Source organism: Sprattus sprattus (assembly GCF_963457725.1).
Source record: "Sprattus sprattus genome assembly, chromosome: 2".
Taxonomy (NCBI): domain Eukaryota; kingdom Metazoa; phylum Chordata; class Actinopteri; order Clupeiformes; family Clupeidae; genus Sprattus; species Sprattus sprattus.
In genome coordinates, this window is record NC_137921.1 from 12,860,023 (window position 1) to 12,876,950 (window position 16,928).

The 16,928-nt window shown below is 42.5% G+C and overlaps 1 protein-coding gene across 1 annotated transcript; it reads right to left on the minus strand.

Annotated features, from left to right (window-relative positions):
- Positions 1-12,831: 12,831 nt before the first annotated feature.
- Positions 12,832-14,235, minus strand: gpr61 (G protein-coupled receptor 61; the record flags this gene model as incomplete). The annotated part of the gene is made up of 1 exon (XM_080833063.1): positions 12,832-14,235. The coding sequence occupies one exon, from the start codon at positions 14,233-14,235 to the stop codon at positions 12,832-12,834; it is 1,404 nt and encodes a 467-aa protein (XP_080689189.1).
- Positions 14,236-16,928: the final 2,693 nt, after the last annotated feature.

The following is a 16,928-nucleotide window of genomic DNA, read 5'->3' on the forward strand; positions in this document are numbered from 1 at the left end:
ATTTGTCTACCTTTCTTGTCAGGATGATTTATACGACACTAGATAATACAAAACACTATACTAGCCTTAAAGTTTATCAGCACCCTTAAATGTGTTGGTATGTTTTTTTTTTTAAGTTCTAAACTAAACCATATGACTGTGATAAACTATCAGTAGCCTATATATTGTGTTAATATTGCACTTTTATAAAATATATATATATATTATGGGCTTAAAAAGGCTTAATACGCCATCTACTGTTTAAAATCCTGATGCTGACATAGAGTCAACCATTTGGGACCTATATATGTCATGAAAAGGGCAGCCCCTCTTCCCCAGCCATCGCCTGTTAATGTGGGTCTCATTTTCATTGGCTGATGGGGATTCATCATTCACAGGAGTTTACGCCCCCCTCCCAGCCCCTTGCCCACCTTTTAGCATTTTTCAATATTAGGTTAGGCTCATGGCAGGGGGTGAAGTTACACGTCAAAAACTGGGGCACAGAATGAATCTGAGCCTCTGGGTGACTCCCACTTCTCGTTTCCCACAAGGATTTGTTCTGGCCCTAGAGGGCGCTCGAGTGTCCAAATTGATCATTGCGTCACATTTCAGCACAAATCATATCTGAACTTAGGCTATTACAAATCACTTGACCTTTTACAAAATGGAACTTAATCTGTCTGTAGGCATCACATAAGTCATTGTAAGAAGGCAAATAGAGTAGTCTACAGTGCTTATATACAGCATGTTCTGGTTGTTCCTGGCTGAAAAGACCAATATGTAGTAAATATGAAATGACCATGATACGTCATCAAAGATTCAGGAATCATACTTCATTGAAATTTTGGCTTCTCCATCAACAATGCCACAGCCAGCTTATTCTCTTTTTAAAATGTCCATTCCGGAGTGGAACATCTGTTTGTGCATTGGCCTGGGTGATCCAGGCAACCTTTCTCCAGTACCATTTCGACAACCCAAGTGCACTGACATGGCAGAACATTTTGCTGACCAGGCGTTCAGCAGTGGTGGCAACATTTTGGTCAGGCACTGCATACGTGTCTGGTCACTCAGTCAAAATATTACATAGCCATAAGGACGTAGTGGTTCCCTTGGTCGGTGGTGGGAAGAGAGGCCCAGGACATCCACAGCCACATGGTCCATGTGGTCCCCCCACCTGGTGTTGCTGCAGTGGGGCATAACAGCGCTGAGTTGGTCCCTTCTTGGCTGTGCAGGAGTTATACTGGTGAACATAACTCTATGTCCTGGTAGCAGCCCAGCCAATAGAGGCGGGTCTGGAGCATTCTTGGTGATGCCAAAGTGCCTCCAGACGCAACAATGAACCAACAGGAGGACTTAGGCATGCAGCTGGCGAGGCTTCAGAAGCTGCAGGATGTCACGCTGGCTTCCAGGCGCCTGCCAACACCGATACAGAAGCCCGTTCTGGGTGGTGAAGCAGGTCACTACGAACTGCTCCTCTTCGCATGGCCACCAGGACAGGTTGGTGACACATCTCAAAGTCATAGTCCTGCAGAGTCGCAAGCCACCAAGCCAGATGTCCCTCCCAATAGAAACCGTCTTCTGTAGAGGTAGGCTCTAAAGCCTGAAGGGGTGCAATAGTAACCGTCTTCGGTAGAGGTAGGCCCAAAGGGGTGAATTCCCCAGATCACAGCAAGCAGCTCTCATAGACACAGCAGTTTCTCTCTGGTCGGCTGAGCGAGTGACTGAAATAGGTGATCACCTGCTCACCCCTCTCTCCCTCCTGAGACAGTGCTGCACCGAACTGGTGTCAGTATCCAGTATGAACGGTCCATATGGATGAGGAAGTACCAGGGTGGGAGCCTCGATGAACGCTGCTCAGAAGATAGCAAATTTTTGGTCACATGTTCAAGCATGGTTTGTTAGACCATATCCACTCTAAACTATATTCAGCTAAACTGGGAAATAATGTTTTTGTTGTCAGAACGATTTGCATCCATACCAACAATTTCATGATTGTTTCAGAAAACACTTAAGTCTACAGTAAAACGCCAAAATAGCTCTTCCTGCTGGACATGAGGGAGGACAGAGGAGCAAAACAGAGAAGATGGAAAAATCTCACAATTTAAAACAAGGAATAGGCCCAATCTGTATCGTTTTGATATCTTCTTCTTCTTTTAATTTTAGGCAGTTTGGGCACGGGAAATACATTGCTGCCTCCCGTTGGTTTAAAAACAACAACACATTTGGTCCTTACAAAGGGAAATGATGTACGTGCGCGGGGAAGTGAGATCCCATCACAAGCGGTCACTCAAGATGCATGTTGAGGCGCATTCTAATGTCGGGTGTGAACTGACAAACTCCAATTGTGATTGGATCACCTAAGACGCATGTTAATGCCCGGTTGCAAGTAACCTGCTTTGTAGTTTGTAGTTATTTTTTGCTGTTAGTTTAGGGATAGCAACAGGCATTTTGTCTATACTGAGACAATATCTACGTCCATTTTATTGAACATAATTGAATGTGGGGTCTCTCAGTTATTTAACTACCTCATGCATCATTTTGGGGTTTCAAAACCCCTGTCGCTGCCAAATGTGAGGACCCGCCTGATGTGAGTCCGCATGCGCAAACTTTGCGACACTATTGTAGTACAACGAGCCAGGTAATGCTGGTGGTGTAGGCTACAGCATGAAGTGGAATGACAAGCGCATTTGTTTACGTTTGAAATCCACCAAGGTTTATGATGTTAAGCTTCATGTTTATTGAATTATTAGTTAAGCAGTGCATTCATTAGCCTACTAGTAACAGTAATGCAACATAGCCCCATATGTTGACACTGAGCCTATGCTGTAAACCGTTGACAAAATTATAAAACACTATGTTAAATAAACCTACATTATGCGTTAAGAGAAGCCAGATACGTTGATATTAAACCATGTATGAGCATGCACGTCTTGGATAGTTTGCTCCTGAGCCTTCTGCCGTAAACCGTTTGTGTTTGCGCATGCGGACTCACATCAGGCAGCGGCGGACTCACATCAGGCAGGGTCCTCACATTTGGCAGCGACAACCCCATTCATTCAGTGATTGGAATTTGTTTTAAAAAACGGAACATGCGAAAATACTAATCGGCAGCTTACAAAATGACGACGGTCACTTGCACACTCTTGGCTTCTTCAGTCCCACCAGAATCTTGCAAGACTTGCATTGTTATTTTAGCTGGGAAAAAACTGAATCTGTGGCAGGAATTCTCAGAAATTATGCTCAAATCTGTGATGATTATGAGTTTTTCCATTTAAAACAACAATGGTGCAAAATGATTTATATATTATTCTCAGGATACAAAATATTTTTCGAATTTCCTCTGCAAAGCAACATGTTTTCTCCCCTGGTTCATACCCATGTTTGCTCTAATAACAACCAGTAGTACTATTCTAAGTGAAAGGGTTGGAAATTAACATGTGAATTATCCAGCTAAGTAGGCTACCTGTTACCTACAATCTGGAACCATTGACAAGCTAGGAGCTGTATTTGCTGTAAGTCAGACAGACCCGGAGCTGCTGACAAAGCCGTTTTCCTGACCAACCCTTGTTTTCCTCAGTCAGATGTAATGTATAACATGTAGATTTCAACACACTGCAAATATTCAATAAGAGAATAATAAGGACATGCTCTGAGCTCCACTCATTAAAAGACACATCATTAGGTTTCCTCAGGTAGGAGGTAACCTATTGTTACTGTCAGTATTATTATTCTCCTGCCATGGGAGTCAATGGCAGCCCCTAGAACCAGGTAACTTTTTGTGAAATTTGGCACACTCATTAAGCACAGTCCCTTCTTCATTCACACCAAGTTTCATGGCTCTCATTAGACCACTCTAGCGCCACCAACAGGTCAAAGTTGGACTTTTGTAACACACGCAACTTTTGAACTGTATGACCGATTTTCATAAATGAGGTACCATTGGATTCCCTGGATCAAAACGAATTTAACAGACCCTATGGCGTCAATTGACCGATCGCCAGGGCTCCGCCCCCTAGTTATTGTTGCTACGTCCGACACAATTCACGGAACTGTCAACCTTAAAGCCATGGCAAGTACGGGTACGATCTAGCCTGACGATGTCATACTCATGATTCTAGTCAGAATATGAGTCTGATACCGGACCTTTGGGCTGTGATTATGGGGCGTGTTTCAACGAAAATGCCTATTCGCTGAATTGGATACCTAGAACCAATCAGAGCAACGTAGTAGCCTATTACCATCTGATAGATTAAACTTTTACCTGATCCCTAGGAAGGACGGCAAAAACATCTTTTCAATGACAAATGCCTTAATCGCGTTTCTCTGTTCCTCTTTCAAAATGAATGCGCTGTCAATGTCTGTTGAGATATGCCTGCTCACGTTAATTAATTAGCATTAAGGCTACAAGCTACAGTTTATTTCGATGGGTTTTTTGTGTACACGTTAGCAATGATATAACAATAATGGTCTAGAGAACTTTAGTTAAGACAAACAATACTCTGTAACATTCGTGTTGCACATGCACAACTAACCGAGTCAATGTAGACATTAAAAAGTCGTGTAGATAGCTTAATTCACATAACATATTCCCCACTAAGCACCCGAGACGCGGCCATCTTGGTCGGAGTTCGAATCTACCGGTTAATTCAACTCAAGCGTTGGTATCTGTCCATCAACGTATAAAGCCCGCCCTGCCAATTTGATTGGTCCGGTTTGATCCTACCGATGAAACTCTCTCCCAATTAACCCAGAGCCAGACCAAATCTCCCTGACAAATATTTTTGTGGGCGGGGTTTGGGCTGGTATCCAGGCTAGGTACGATCGCTATAACTGTCAGTATGAGTGATGATTTTTGGAGTAATACCTCCGCGGTATCCTCCAGATCAAGCCAAAAAGGACTGCAATATGTAGTGGAAGGATATATCCAAAATATTAAGATCAACAACGAAGTGGACACAACAATAATTGAAGCAAAGGCATACAGGTCTCAATAAAAAAAAAAAAAATAGAAACCCTACGACCTCTTCATTGAAATGCAACCAGCACAACCTTGTAGACTAGTCATGTTATTTCACCACTGGGTAAGATCTGTACACAATATTTCAAGCTAGCTAATAACCTCCAAAGATTATTCTTATTATTTATTCCGTCTCTGGCGAGAGACTCTGGAGGTATGTATGGTGACTATCCTAGCTAGCAATGCTGATGTTACCGTCAGTAACCTTTTGTAAATGTGCGCGCTGAGCTATCAAAGCTGGCGATTGCGAACGCCAGCAGCATACATACAAAGTGTTCGTTAAAAGTTCTGTTCAATGTTGTATTAAGCATAAATACAAACTACAAAGTGTTCGTTAAAATGTTTGTTCAATGCTGGCGTTTGCTGTCGATAGCTTCAACAGCTCTGCGAGCAATCATACAGACAGTGACATTTAGACAGGCACATACATTAACATTTTTTTTAACATGAACACTTTGGTTGGATAGACTAGTTATGTTATTCTAGTGGTAATAATACAAGTATTCATGATCCATAACTGTTCTTGATTTTCTCTCAATTAGATAGTTAGCCATCATGCCTAGCGATAGCTAGCTGGCAGCAAGCAGCTTGATTTACTTTGGAGCAGACTATGTGTATTTTGCGATATATTAGTTGGGTGTGGGGTGACCACACTGTTTAATACACAGCTGGCACTTTTGCGCCTGTGTTTTGGGCTTTGGGGAAGCGGAAAAAAACGACGTATCCCTCTAATCTCTCAGTCATGTAATACCTACAAGTCCCATAGGCACACTGTTTAACCACGCTGCTCAGACCTCAAATTTGTCGGACCTTCTTCTCTTAGTCATAGACATGTATAGACCTATACATGTCTATGCTCTTAGTAGCCGTTGCTAAGGTATGATTGGACAAGGGCCGTTCTAGGGAGGAGTTTCGCGATCGGTCAATTTCCGGCTATATAGATTTTCCGCAATTTCCGGTTTTATCAAAAACCTTTGAAAGCCTACTCCTCCTACAATTTTTGGCAAATCTTCTTCAAAATCACCAGAGATGATCTTCAGACCTAGCCTCACAAAAGTTATCAACAGAATTTTGATCCTCACAACTGTTTGTCCGGTACAGCCACTCAAATTCAGCAGAAAAGTGGCTAAACAGGAAGTGAAGTCATATGTCAGCAAATATTTGAGTGAAATTTACGCCACATGGTGTGTTTAATTCGTCTTGATCCCGGGAATCCAATGGTACCTCATTTTTGAAAATCGGTCATACGGTTCAAAAGTTGCGTGTGTTAACACAAGTCCAACTTTGACCCGTTGGTGGCGCTAGAATGGTATAATGAGAGACATGAAACTTTGTATGAATAAAGAAGGGACTATCCTTAATGATTGTGCAAAATTTCACAAAAAGTTACCATATGGTTTGTCCGGTACAGCCACTCAAATTCAGCAGAAAAGCGGTCAAACAGGAAGTGAAGTCATATCTCAGCTAATCTTTGAGATATCAACACCTAACTGGTATGTCACTTGGAAGACACTACAACATGTTCCCATGTGCAAAGGCAACTTCATATCTTGAAAAATGATTGATTAAAAGCAAATTGGATACATTGTTAACGCTAAAATAATGCTTTACACATCTGCAGGTCAAAAAGTGAAACTCTGATTCAATCACAAGTTCATACGAAGACACTTGAGAGTGTTTAGTACACAAATCTGAAAAAAAGTTGACTGTAAGATGAAAAGTAGATTTTTGGTGAATATTTGAAACATGCATGCTTGACTACTTGCTAGGGTGGTTCTCTATAGAATGTCTCTCTGTCTCCTCATCCGCGCGGCTCCTAAATCTCACACACTCAGTCTCCCACGCGCAGGCTTTGTTTTACGCACACACATTCTCACAGACACACAGCTTGGTGTCACACACATACATTCTCACAGACACACAGGGTAAGCGCACACACACAACCTCCACTCAGTCTAAATTCAGGGCAAAAGCATTGTAAATGTTGGATTTGAAATGTAATATCCCATTGGCAAGTCTGCAGCATGGATTTTTCTATACAGTGACAAATTGTCACAAAATTAAATTTTTCCCTGGTTCGCAATGTTTGGAGGAGGAAACCGCCATCGCTGCTTGCAGCTATATTTTGAATTTATGATTTCACATAATGAATGCAAACATTTTCTACATCAAGGTTTTAGACCAAGCCTACTTCAATTTTATCACAATAATAGTAATCAAATATTGCTTCTTGCTGCATTTACTAGGTTCAACATGCTAATATTGCTAAAATGTCAGGTACCAATACCTAACAGTTAATACATGCCTAAAATGTTACACATCTGTCTCACGTTGCATTCATTTCACAAGAATTGTCTTATATTTTGGGCACAGAATGTATTGTTTATACTATAGTAGCGTTTGCTGCTCTCAGAGGACACACTGAATGTTGTCTTTATTCTCGGCTGTTGTTGACAACAGCCACACCTGAGAGAGCACAATAAACGTCTCAACGCTCAACAGTTCATTCTTTTCCCCACGTTTGCAGACAACCCTATATCCAAGCCTCATGCATCCCAAAGACCAAAAGCACACACACACACACACACACACGTACACAGAAGGAGCGGGCCTTGCCCTAAACTCCCATCGACATTTGGCTCAGGCAACAATGCACCATTCTTTACATTTAAACATATGCACATCTGATAACTTTATACACCATGGTGAACTTGAACACTATTACACTATTCAAGTGGCGCCATCTTTAGTGGTAAAGGCAATAATGCTTGATGTGATTTGTTCCTAGATCAATTTTGGTTCTTTTATAAGTAGACAGTTTGCAATTGACTATTAATCACTGCAACAATTGCATACTTGAGTGTCTATAGTCATGGAATTGGATAGTTATATTTCCAGTGTGCTATGTCAACAGGGAAAGGGAAAAGGGAAATGCAAATATTTTACTGGCAAACAAAATCTGTTGAAGAAAACAATGAAAGTCACTGCCTCTTGCTGATTGAAATAATATTTTTTGTAAAATAAATCGGAAGGCCTACAACAGACTTTAGCAAATGAATAGTTGATTATGAGATACAGAGCAAGTTGGAGTGGCATCATAGGGGTTCGGTCCATGCTTCTGTTATCTTCTCCCTCCGCCTGTGAATGTCATCGAGGATAAGTTGCCATGGAAACACCACCTTCAATACTTCTGAATGAAACAGAGCAATTTGGAATGAACTCACCCCGTGTGCCACAATACACTGGTGTTCTCGTAAAAAGGAAATGGACGAAGACTTTGCGCATGGTAACATGTCTTTGCCGTATACGTTATAATTTCATTGTATAGACAATGAGAGAATGGCTATGGTGCTCTCAGAGAGGACAGGAATAGCCATCAGATAAACCTCTTGGTTATAGATAAGCCTCTCTGAAAGCATAAAATGATTATCGTGTGTGACATGAATCAAGAATAAACTGCCGCCCCCAAAAAAGATACTCAGTATGACTTTCATCCTTAAAACCTAGCTGAAAGGTCATACTGTTTGAACCTCTCCACCAGGGGCCTCTCTCACACTCTCATGGCCAATACATCAAAGCATATGAGTCACTGTGTGTGTTTATGGTATATATATATTAGTGCTGGCTGTCTTTCTGTTGCACAATTTGCTGTGATTATTTGCGATTAATATCTTGTTTTCATCTTAAGACTGACGCCTGTAAAAAGGGATAATTAAATGTAAAATCACAGAATTAATGTGGAATCAACATAGAGGAAGTATATTTAAATTAAAATACCATTGTTCGACAGCGTATTTTTTACTTTGAACACAGAGGCTCTCTTGTAAACTATAGATTTCCAATACAACCATCAAGGCCATTACAACTGCATAATTGTGTAGAAAGTAGCTGACTTTTATTTTGAAAGTGGGATTTTAGACGAAGACACGGAGCAGTAGAGGGAAAAAAGAGACAGACTTTTGAGGAGGGACATACTTTAGAGGAAGCTAGAGACTAGGTCAGCCAGTCGGTAATTGGAACATGGCTTAGTTGTACTCAACAAACTTGCAAGCGCGAATTCAATAAAGCTCCGTGTCGGGTGTACGTTGGATGCCTCCAGATATTTTTACCATTATATATGCACTAACAGAAATAATAACAAAAACCCAGGCAGCTGCATTAATTGCATTAATTGTGTATTTAAATATTAAATATTTCCAATAAATCACAGTGAAAATGAACTAATTAATTCCTTTTGAGAACACTAATACATACAGTATGTGTGTGTGTTGGAGCGGGTGGGGTGGTATGTGTGTTTTCGCCCGGAGAAGCCTCATAAAGGACATCCCATTTTAAAATGAAAAAGACAAAGCAGGAAAAAAAAGACAAGACAGCACTGAAATGTTGTGGTGCCATGTATTTTAAAATGTAAAATGTTATCTCACATTTTTTTAGTGATGCCACAAAAAAATCTTTGTCATAGTTAATGGTGGATTACTTTAGGTGGGTGAGGGAATATTCTATATTTCATTTTGATCTTAAAACTAATTTAAAATGTCAAGCTGACAGAAACAGACATCAAAGACCACCTTCTTTAAAGGTCATTGGCTAAAATATTTAGCTGGTCTTATAAACGTAATGATTCATAATATTTAGAGTTCATATGGACCTTTTTTGAACAGATGATGAACTGAAAACAAAGTGCTTATTGATTTTGTTGTTGGTATTGTTCTGAGACAATCTGTGTGATTATTTTCCAACCCTGAAACAAGAAGCGCAGAAGCAGACACCTCCAACTCTGTCATATAATTAGATTGTCAGCGCTGTCTCCCTTAAATGTCACCTCCTTTTTATCTTCCTCCTCTCCCAGCATTTTACTTTTTTGTCCCTTTAGACCTTCATACTAAACCTGAATGTCTAAACGCACACACATACACACACGCTTGCACACACACACACACACACACACAAACATGCAAGCGCGCGCGCACACACACACACACACACACACACACACACACACACACACACACACACACACACACACACACACACACACACACACACACACACACACACTCACACAAACACACAGGTACACACAATATCTATGATAACAAGGATTTTTCTGTAAGGATCAAGTCATTGTTTCCCAACTGTACTAGTATTGTGTTAGAATTGACCTGAAATAGAAACAGAAAATAAAAATAAAATTGTAACTACCCAGACTGGTTTCTCCAGTGATGAGATGGTATGATCTTAAGATGTTGTGTGTGATGAACATTTAGACAGAAACACATTCATGATGCATTTCTTGATGTATTTTAATTAGAATCAACAAAAATCATAACGACTTGGCAAATGAAAGCGATAACACCAACCAGGACTTTCTCTTCAAAACACGATATACGTATATATATAAACGAAACAAAAAGAAAATAAATAATTACACATGAATTCCAGATGGATCTATGGGTGGCAGGCACTATCCTCAGAAAGATCAGTGGTCTCAAAGAATGCTCTCACAAAAGAGAAGCCCGTTCATACTTGGCCACATGGATGCCCTACCATAGATACTGGTTAGTAAACCTTATGGTCATCTGTTTCTCCAGCATCATCTCCATCTGCAGTGACTTGTATCTTGATCGACCTAGACAAAATGGCTGTAGAGTTTTATAAATGGCTGTGATTCTATTAGGTGCAGCGTTGTGACATTGATCAGAAGCTGACCCCACAGCAACCCACACAATGCGATGATGATAGACCGATTTATGAGATAAAGGATTGAGTGATTGAACATTTTACAGGGCAAACAAAACATGTCTGTTTGGACGTTTGTGGATAATGATCAACTCTGGCTAACTCTTCCCTGACCTGTTATTTATAAATAACATGTTTCTACATCCCTGTTGTCTTATTTCAATGAAGTCATCTGAAATACAGACCACAGAGCTGTCCTCCACACAATAGGCAGGGGATTTCTCAGTAGTGGATTGGCACTCCATTGCCGAAAACAGTGCAAAGGGTTGCACTTGAATGAGATAATTATGTTTGCTCTGTTTATATGTAATTCAATTTATACAAATTTGCATGCAGCTTCATCAACCCCTTTCTATGACGCCAAAAGACCCTTTGTCACCTGAATCAAGAATCCAACTAAAAACTTCAGCCAGTACTGAAGTCATTTAACAAGAACATTAGAAGCGTGTCGTGAGCCCTTTTTTGCCCAGCACCACACCGTATTTTTAACACAGAACCTAAGACGTCCCCAAATACCTTGCTTTGACATCATGTGATATAGGCTGACTGAGTTGAATAAGAGAAAAAGGAAAGAGAGAGAGAGAGAGAAAGGGCGAGAGATAAAACACCAGAAAATGTGAGACTTTGTTTATGTAGCAGTTTTACAAAGCATCTCTGTGTTTCATTTCCTTGAGGTGAGAAGATGGTAATGTCCCCCGGCTGTAGCTAAAGAAAGGGCAAAAGCAGTGATAGCACTGCCTCCATTGTATTCTGTGGTCACAACAAGCCCTGGTTGCTTATGGCAAAACACAGTGGTACTTAAAGTGTACTGTGGAGAGACTTTGTTATGGTTTAACCTGTAAACAATGAGCCATTTGAAAGTGGGTTGGTCCCAATCATTAGAATTTGTCCTCTGTGATGTAGACCATAACACTGTTATATGAAAGCGAGTTAGCATGCAGATGTTCAGGCTAGGAACCAGCATGACTCAACACTGTAATTTTCTATCTTTAAATGTGTCCAATTTGCTGTGCTTCCATTTTTGTTGTAATTTATACTGCAAGATGATAAACCCTCTTGAATCTCTCTCAGATTGATGTCTAAGTGCAGTGTTTCCAATGACAGATACACCATGTGCTAAACATTGTAAGACTGAGTCAATGTGTTTCTCTGTGCAGTTTCACTGAATAAATATTCAGTGCAATCAGTGGGAAGTTAAAAATATTCATCTCCGTCTGACTCGTTCCTATAAATACCCTTGCTATGAAACCATTCAATAAAACCTGTTAACATTATGTACATTTTAATTAGGATATAGTCATAAAGGCACAGCAATATCGTTTTGGAATCCTGAGAAAAAATGTGACAGAATTTGCATTCATTTCTGTCTTGAAACATGAGTGGGTGGAGATTGAGTGAACAGTCTTCTGAATCTGTGACAGCTCTCTCCACGATCTGCTGTTATGGCACATGATTGCCTATTTTATCCCTTCGTTCACATTTGATATTGTCCCCAGGTTTTCAAAAAATACAACAGAAGGTCCTTGGGGGAAAGATCAACTGAGTAATGGCCTTAAAGGCACTCAAATTGTGCAAGATGACACGGCCATGTTCACAAAATGATCATGATGCTGTCCTTTGTCATCTCTATTTGCTGCCTGAATTGTCAGTCTGTCCTAATGTCATATTTGGAATTTACCTGTACCAAATTCCTAATTTGTAAGCAAAACTGCGGAGAATGCTACTGGCATGCATGCTTAAATCTTGTTTTGTTGAATAGTTTTTGTTAGGCCGTTTTCCGGGTCAGCCTCTCTTTCATCAAGAGAGAGTTGAATGTGAAACAGAGGGCAAGACAAATGATGACGCATTACAATTTACTTGTTTTAAAACTTCATGAACGTCTTGGTTCATAATATTCTCTTGACTCTACTATCTGACAGGAACATTAAGAATCTTAACCTGATCTATCATTTTTTTTTTTTTTTAAATGTTCCACATTTAAACCCTGAAATTCAAAGCACATGAAATCGAACGAACAAAACCAAACTATGAAATAAAAACTGAGGGAACATCAATAGCAATAAAAACACAAGTTGAAACGAGTGTGCATTTCACTCCTACAGGTCAGGCATTGTCCTGCGGCAGTTCTCTGACAGGTTGAGATCATTGTTTAGGTGGTGTTGCTCCGTGAACTCCGAAGTGTCCTCCACAATTTGGCCGGGGATGTTCAAGTCAACAGAAGGCCTCTGGAGGCACGGGGAGGTCTGTAGGGGCTCAGGGAGAAGAGCATCGTGCCCCTTCTGTGGCCCAGTTATGCTCTGGGAGTTACGAGGCTCCAGATTGCAGCCCGTGCCCTGGAGGAACTGCAGGAAGTTCTCCTCGATGGAAGCCTCGCGGCTGGGCAGCTGCTCCTCCTCGCGTGGCCGCCCCCACGTGAAGAGGCAGGCGAGCTGCCTGGAGAGCTCCTCTCGGATCTGACGGTTGAGGCAGCCGTAGAAGATGGGGTTAGAGGCGAAGCAAAAGAAGCCAATCCAGGTGACCACGACGTCTAGCTGGGCCAGGGTGGCGGGCGACATGGGCACCAGAGCCGAGTAAAGGTGGAAGGAGAAGTACGGCAGCCAGCAGCCCAGGAACTGGCCGCCCACCGCCAACAGGACCACAGCCGCCTTCCCCCCACTGAACGTCCTCTGAGGTGTGATGCGGGACCCCGCCAGACTGCCCACCATGCTGGAGTGGCTGCTGAGGGACTCTGAGCGCTGCCTCGGCGTGTCCATCCACGTGGGCACGGGGCCCTGCTGCATGGCAGCCACCCTGGCCACCTTGAACATGTTGCAGTAGACCACCAGGATGATGAGGACCGGGCAAAGGAAATACATGAGGGTGAAGAGGACCATGAAAACCAAACGGGGCGTTCCGTTGCCGCCTGTGTAGTGGAGGGAGCAGCGCCTCCGTACCGGAACCGGGGAAGGTCCACTCCCCCCTGGCGCCTGTAGCGCCCAGCCCAGCAGGGGAAAGGCCGACATGAGGATGGCTTTGATCCATATCGCCACCAGGACCGTGATCACTAGGCCCACAGTCATCTTCACTTCATAGCGCATGGGGTAGACAATGTAATAGTACCGCTCCACGTTGATGGCGCAGATGGTGAGGATGGTCGCACAGATCAAGCCCACGCTCAGGCAGAGGTAGCCACGGCAGAGGGCCTCGCTGAAGAAGGCCTGGTCTGAAACCATGCCCAGCGGCATCAGCACCAGGGCAGCCAGCAGGTCCACCATGCACAGATGGAACACAAAGACAAACTTGCGCAGTTGCGGGGTGCAGGCGATCACCGTCATGATGGCCAGGTTGCCCACGATGGCCAGTAGGTCCACCAGCAGCATGGCAACCAGGGCTAGCGACTGGGGGAGAGCTCCACTCTCGGGCCGGCTCAGTTCTGAAGTATTGGCCCGGGATGATATGGGGGTCCAGTGACTGGTGTTGGAGGCGTTCCACAGAAGGCTGGCGGGGGCAGCAGGCTCCATGAGAGGATGGGTTGAGCTAAGTGAGCAATGTCACTCTCAAGCCCATTGCCCATCCTCCTGTGCCTGAGCGCTGGTTCTGAGGGGCAAGTGGTTCAGATGCTTCCGTTAGTCCGAGCCCATAGTAGCACCCCAAAGAACTCACACAAACACCTTCCAGGGGTTGATTAAAGGATAAATCTCACTCGTCTTTGTCCTAAGGGAGACAGGAAAACATTTTCAGATCAGAACATCCAAAAGGTTTGCAAAGTTAGACCAGACAAATGGTGCAAAACGGTAGCAGGTCAAGTTTACAGGCTGTGTGATGAGAAAGTTTGTTAAAGGAGGAGAAGTGTGTGAGGGATCATCATGGCCTCGGGCAACCAGGAGGCCTTTGATGCCCTGTTTATGGTCCCAACCTCACCTGTCCACAACCCTGCTCTCCATTAAATAACTGGATCACGTGAACTGTCTCTTGGTAGATTTCCATATGCACACACATACACCCACACACACACACACACACACACACACACACACACACACACACACACACACACACACACACACACAAACACACACACACACACACACACACACACACACACACACACACACACACACACACACACACACACACACACACACACACACACACACACGCACTTACACATCAACACATACATAAACACAGACCGGCATGTGTGTTTTCCCGATACAGTACACCAAAAACATGTCAGTGAGTTTGTTCTTTTCCAGTCACCATTCCACCAAGTCACACCATTCCGGGGTCAGAAATAGTGGGTAGTAATAGCATGGCTGATTTGAAGCTTTTTTGAAATAATCATGGGAACCAATAAATAAATTCAGTGACACTGATGTCTCAGGGGCTATTTCCATCCCTGTGGACTGTGATGCCACTGGAGCTGTGAGAGAAGCTTTATCATAACAGCATTAATTGGAAAAGAGCAGGAGTAAAAGAAAAGCAACGTGCGTTTAGTGTTGAATGTTGAAAAGATTCAGGGCTAGATACAGAGAAGCCAGTTTGAAAGGAGCAAGGTTCTCTGTACTTTAAATTTAAATGTTTTGCTTTTGCCTGACTTGGGGATAAGGAGAAAACAAACCAATAAAAATTACCAAATATCTGTTTATATTTAGGACTAGGAATTTTGTGGACTAGTTAAGCAAATATAATACTATGTATTTATTATACTGGTACAGGTGAGAGGGCTAGGAGTGTCACCCATGCTAACTCTGTCCTAGATCTTTCAGGTTGACTTTCAGAGCGTTTAACAGAGGTTAAAAGCTACAATATCAGACTCATGAGATAATTGCAACACAGTCGTTTTTACAGATTATTTTCTCAGTATTGCACCTGTAAATATATGCATTTTGTGATAATGGATATGACTTCAGTGACAGACAAGTAGTTCAGTGCTTACATATAGTCTTATTCTTTCTTAAAATTAGATCTAAGGGGGATTTCGTCCAATTTCCAAGTTTAAAAAGACATAATTTGCAGTAGCTCAAACAGTAAGAAATAGTGCTCAAATTATAGCCATCTTAACCCTCTATATGGCCATGTTTCTCAACCATCCAGTTCACACCCAAACATCTTAGAAAAACAATATATATATATATATATATATATATACAAACAAAGTACTCATCTAGAGCGACATCCAAGTTAACTGCTGTAAAGTCAAATATTTATGAAAGAAAAGTTTCATCACCGTGTTGGAGAAGTGGCCCTCTTCAGTATAAGAGACTAGAGTCTGAGAGAGAGAAAGAATGTTGGCTGCTGCCAACTGAGAAACATATGACCCTATTATATGCACATGACTCAGTATTAACTGTGATAGAAAACAAGCACTGTTGCCCAACAACTGATTTCTTTCTTTCTTCCTTTGGCTTCCTCTCCTTTAAGGAAAAAAAAAATCTCCAAAGACTCACACACACACAGGCAAACTTTGTAATGACACAGAAACCAGATCATAATCTACCACGTACACGCTACGCATGAGATGACACTAAAACTGTTGTTGCCTACCAAAAAAATGCTCAGTGGTCTCTGAGAGGTTGATCCTGAGAAGTGAGCGATGCTCCTTGGTAATGGAGGTAATTATCGACTGTTAAAAACATAAGGAAACCCATTGGCTAGACCTCCACCCCCTGCCTTGTATTGCCCACACCAGCGTGGCCCCTGACCCACAATCGCAAGTCTCCACAGTCCTGCCCAGCCTCTTTTACACTGGAACTCATATCCTACCGCCTTAACAGTGTGACCCGAGCTCCTACTCCTCGTCGAGATGGACACACAGTGCGGTACACATGGCAAAAAAACAAGACATCAATATGGCAACAGTGTTTTAAAAAAAAAAAAAAAACGGGATGTTCAGAGGTAAGCCTCATCCATGATGCGCGTTGGACCGAGCATCTCTGTTTCCTAAGCAAACAAATAGCTACTCCACGTGACACAGCCCAGATTGGTGGAAGATGACATACCTTAGGTTGGGGGAGTGAGGCTGTTTCTCCTAGCGGTGCACACTCCCGACAGAAGTGTGGTCCTCTCCTCCACTGGCGGCGCACAGAAGTGGGAGAGGAGAGGGGCGTCCGTGTCTCCTCCTCACCTGGCCCTTTCATCCACCCCCCACATGCACAGAGCCACACACACACACACACACACACACACACACACACACAAACACACACACACA